At 42.1% G+C, this 5,305-nt stretch overlaps 1 protein-coding gene across 1 annotated transcript; it reads right to left on the minus strand.

Annotated features, from left to right (window-relative positions):
- Nucleotides 1-4,585: 4,585 nt before the first annotated feature.
- Nucleotides 4,586-5,056, minus strand: LOC131167593 (uncharacterized). Its single transcript, XM_058126388.1, has one exon. The coding sequence runs from the start codon at nt 5,054-5,056 to the stop codon at nt 4,586-4,588; it is 471 nt and encodes a 156-aa protein (XP_057982371.1).
- Between the last annotated feature and the right edge of the window lie 249 nt (nt 5,057-5,305).

Genomic DNA, 5,305 nt, shown 5'->3' on the forward strand with positions numbered 1-5,305 from the left:
AGAAAGTACAGATAGATTACATAGTTATAGCATCAAGATGCTACACATATTACAGTATTTACGGTACAGATTAATAGTGTTATGGTTATTTTGGAAACATGATGAAAATAGTATAAAAATTATAGTATGTATATATATATATATATATATATATATATATATATATATAGTATCAGATCCTTGTGGAAAGATTATAGATAGATACAATACATATATAGAATACAGAGCACGGTACCGTTGCTAGATATAGATAGAGTGCAATCACATATCTCAGATAGTGTGTGGATACCGTCAGTCGTGCTCGGAGAGTATGTAGCTCCTCAGTTCGCTGGGTTGAGGGGACCGATTTGACGATGTAGTAGCCAGTCCCGCGCTTAGGAGAGTATGCAGTTTGGCTGGGTTGAGGTAGTGTAGAGTATAGTGACTTACCTGGAGGGCCGACCAGGTTAAGTCCTGCCTATGGGCCGCACAACCCTGTCATGAGGGGTCAAATCATGACATACAAAGTCTCAGGGAAAGAATACAGTTATGTATATGTATACAGTTTTACAGCTTACATTGTATATAGTATGATTTAGCACTATGAACGATAGAAAGTTTAAATGATACAAATGTTTTAAGTTATTATACATGTGTTGTACAGAATTACCAGATTATGCAATTTTTAAATACTATTATTATAATTTTATGAATAAATTGCCGCATACTAGTAATAGCATATTTCCACTTACTGATCGTTGACTCACTCCATTACTTTACCATTTTTCAAGTGAGACAGTTAGGCGAGCAGATTAGGCTCGCGGATAGGAAGTTTACTTGATTACCCCGGTTGTAGGGTGAGTTATGACAGGGGTTTTGTATTTTTGAGGTAGATGATGCTGGAGGGGTTTATTTTGTATGGTTTTGGCTTGTATATACTGGATTCTGGTATTGTATAGCATATATATAAATGGTTATATGATTTGTGTTTCCGCTGTTTACGTATGGATGTATATATACATATAAAAAAAAATGGTAAGAATTTTGAGGATGTTACACACCCGATAAGCAACCGAACCTATCCTTTCAAGGATCTCAAAAGGCCCAATATACCGAGGACTTAGTTTCCCCTTCTTCCTGAACCTCATCACCCTTTTCATTGGAGCGATTCTCAGGAATACCATATCTCCTGCCTCAAATTCCAACTCTCGTCGACGAGTATCAGCATAACTCTTCTATTGACTCTGAGCTGTCTTGATTCTTTCCATGATTAATTCAACCTTTGCAGAGGCCTGCTGTATTAATTCTGGACCTAGTATCTGCCCCTCACCTACCTGATCCTAGTACAACGGAGATTGGCACTGACGACCATACAAAGCCTCATTAGGTGCCATCTCTATGCTAACCTGGTAATTGTTGTTATATGCAAATTCAACAAGGGGTAGATATCATATCCAACTATCACCGAAATCCAGTACACAGGCCCGCAACATATCCTCTAAGGTCTGAATAGTCCTCTTTGACTGTCCATCCATTTGCGAGTGAAAATACGTACTGAACGTCAGTCGTGATCCCAAGGCATCCTGTAAACTCTTCTAGAAACAAGATGTAAAATGCAGATCCCGATCTGAAACAATAGAAATAGGAAAACCATGAAGTCGTACCACCTCCTGCACATAAAGTTCTACCAGCCTATTGAGAGAGTAGCTGACTCTGATTAGAAATAAGTGTGCAGTCTTTGTCAGCCGATCCACTATAACCCATATAACATTAGTAAACCCATCACAAAATCCATCGAAACGTGCTCCCACTTCCACTCAGGGATGTCGAGTGGCTGAAGTAATCCTGCCGGCCTCTAATGTTCTACTTTGATCCGCTGACATGTCAAGCATTACTCTACAAATCAGGCGATCTCTCTTTTCATGTTGAACCACAAGAAAGATTCCCTCAAATCCCGGTACATTTTCGTACTACCAGGATGTATAGTGTAGAGTGAACGATGCACCTCCTCCAGAATGGCCCGTTTTATCATAGCATCATTCGGTACACGAACCCTGCCGTGAAATCTCAATATCCCATCGCCAAAGTCACTGAAATCCGGCTTCAACCCCTTCTGAATTCCTTCCATAACCTCAACCAACTTGGGATCCTCCTTTTGCCCCATAAGGATCCTCTCTTGCAAAGTTGGCTGTACCACCAAGATAGAAAGAACAACCTGATGGTTTCCTTCCACTACCTCCAAACTCAACCTCTCAAGGTCCATACAGATTTGATGCTGAACCTCCACTTCTGAGACTGACGCATCATCAGACTTCCAACTTAGAGCATCAGCTACCACATTAGCCTTTCCTGGGTGATAGCTAATAGTACAGTCGTAACCTTTAATCAACTCAAGCCACCTGCGTTGTCTCATATTGAGCTCCTTCTGGGTGAAAAAGTATTTAAGACTTTTATGGTCGGTAAAAATTTCACACTTTTCACCGTATAAGTAATGCCTCCAAATTTTCAGTGCAAACACTACCGCTGCTAATTCCAAATCATACGTCGGGTAGTTCTTCTCGTATTATTTGAGTTAACGAGAAGTGTAAGCAACTACTTTGCCCTGCTGCATTAGAACACAGCCAAGACCCTCTTTCGAAGCATCACTGTAAATAAAAAAGCCACCATCACTGGAAGGAAGAGTTAGAATTGGAGTAGTGACCAGTCGCCGTTTCAGCTCCTAGAAACTCAGCTCGCACTCATCCGTCCAATAATAGCTCACGTTCTTTGGCATGAGTCTCGTCAAAGGACCTGCTAAACTGGAGAACCCTTCCACAAACCTACGGTAGTAACCTGCAAGACCTACAAAACTTTTGACCTCCTGAACATTCTTCGGTCTTGCCCAGTCCACTACTGCTTCAATCTTACACGGGTCCACGGATATACCTTCTTTAGACACCATGTGCCCCAGAAAAGCAATCTGTTCCAGCCAGAACCCGCACTCATTTAGTTTAGCATACAACCTCTTATCCTTAAGCATTTGCAATACTAGCCTCAAATGAATTTCATGCTCTGCAGCACTCCTAGAATACACTAGGATATCATCGATAAATACCATGACGAATTGGTCTAGATATTCATAAAAGACTATGTTCATAAATTCCATAAATACTGCTGGTGCATTAGTCAAATTAAAAGGCATAACCATAAATTCAAAATGGTCATATCGGGTTCGAAATGCAGTTTTCGAGATGTCCTCCGTTTTCACCTTCAGCTGGTGATACCCAGACCGTAGGTCAATCTTGGAGAAGACCTGCGTGCCCTGAAGTTGATCAAACTAATCATCAATCCTGGGTAGGTGATAATTATTCTTTATTGTCACCTTATTCAGTTCTTGGTAGTCAATGCACATCCTCATTGACCCATCCTTCTTCTTCTTCACAAATAACACTAGTGCTCCCTAAGGAGAAACACTGGGTCGAATGTACCCCTTGTCCAGAAGCTCCTAAAGTTGTTCTTTCAACTCTCTCAATCCGGCTAGAGCCATACGATATGGAGCTTTCGATATCAGCGTCGTACCTGGAGCTAATTCTATGGCAAATTCCACTTCACTATCCGGAGGTAAACCTGGCAAGTCCTCTAGACACACGCTAGGGAACTCGTGCACTACAACAAACATCTCTAGTCTATTTTCTTCTGCTGGCGTGTTTTTCACAAATTCCAGATACCCTTGGCCTCCTAAGGAGTAGCCTCCTAGTTTGCATAGCAAAAAGGATCCGTGGTACAGAATGCACACAGACCCTAAAAACTGAAATTCCTGTTCTCCAAGCAGCACCTCCCTCCTATGGCAGTCAATACTGGCATAATTGGATGACAACCAGTCCATCCCAAAGATGATATCAAAGCCAAACATGTCATACACCACAAGGTCGATGGGTAGTACTCTTCCCTAAATTTCAACTAGAAAGTTAAAGACTGCACAGTTACATTCGACTGTAGACCTAGATGGCGTAACCACTACCAGTCCATAATCTAATCGTTGCACCTTTAATCTACACAATTTAACAAATCCACTGGAAATAAAAGAATGTGTTGCCTCAGAATCAAATAATACAACAACTTTATTAGAAAGCATGTAAATGATACCTGTGACAACATCGCCCGTGTTCTCAGCATCAGCTGGAGTTAGAGAATACACCCTGGCCTGGGCCATACCCCCTTGCTGACCACCACATTGTGCCTGAGTATTACCCTTGTATGGCTGCTGTGAGGTTTCACTATTCCTTTGCATCTGACAGTCTCTCATTTGATGTCCTTGCCTACCACACCGGATATAGGCCCTCGTAGACAACCAACACTGCCCATGGTGTTTCTTACCACACAAAGAGCAACGTTGAACATGTGCGGTATTATAGGACGTACCACCACTATTCTTCTTCCACTTACCTTGTCCTACCCCAGACGAAGAATTAGGAGGCGCTGGCCTTTTCTTCAAGACCTAAACCTCTGCATCCTCTAGCAAACACTACTCTGCTATCGCGCCTTTATCAACCAACGTAGCAAAGTCCTGCAACTGCAAGATCGCTGTCTACTTACGGATCTTGCTCCTTAGACCCCTCTGAAATTTTTAGGCCTTCTTCGCCTCATCGGGAATCACAAATGGAGCGAATCGAGACAACTCCTGGAATTTGGTAGCGTACTGCTGCACTGTCAGCGATTCCTGCGTCAGATTCATGAATTCTTCCATCTTCATGTTTCTAACCATGGCCGAAAAATAATGTTTAAAGAAAAGCTCTTTGAACCGGGCCCACGTCAATGCTATTGGTATCGGTCGGTGCTCTTCCATATACTTTACAGACACCCACCATCTTTCAGCCTCCCCGGCCAACTTAAACGTGGCGAATGTGACTTTCTGCCTCTCTGTGTAGTTCAAAACATCTAGGATCTTCTTGATCTCCTGGATCCAATTCTTAGCACAAACTGGATCTGCACTGCCCACAAAAACCGAGGGCTTCAACCTAGTGAATTGCTCAATAGAGCAACCCAACTCAGTCGTAGGACGATCCTGCCCCTTATTCGTTCGCACTACCTCAGCCATAATGTAACGACTCGAAGAATAATGGTATTTAAATAATAAAAGAAAGGGAAATGGAAATCGGAAACAGAAGGAGGCAGTTGACTTCGTCAACGACATTGTATTTTGGAAAGGATAAATTTTGAGGAATTTTTTAGCTCCTCGTTGACGAATACAGGGGACTCGTCGACGAGGCTTGGAGTTCATCAACAAATTTTCTACAGGACTCGTCAACGAAGATATTCTGAGGAGATGATTTTGGGGTTTTTGGAT

This window comes from Malania oleifera, chromosome 11 (assembly GCF_029873635.1).
Source record: "Malania oleifera isolate guangnan ecotype guangnan chromosome 11, ASM2987363v1, whole genome shotgun sequence".
Taxonomy (NCBI): Eukaryota; Viridiplantae; Streptophyta; class Magnoliopsida; order Santalales; family Ximeniaceae; genus Malania; species Malania oleifera.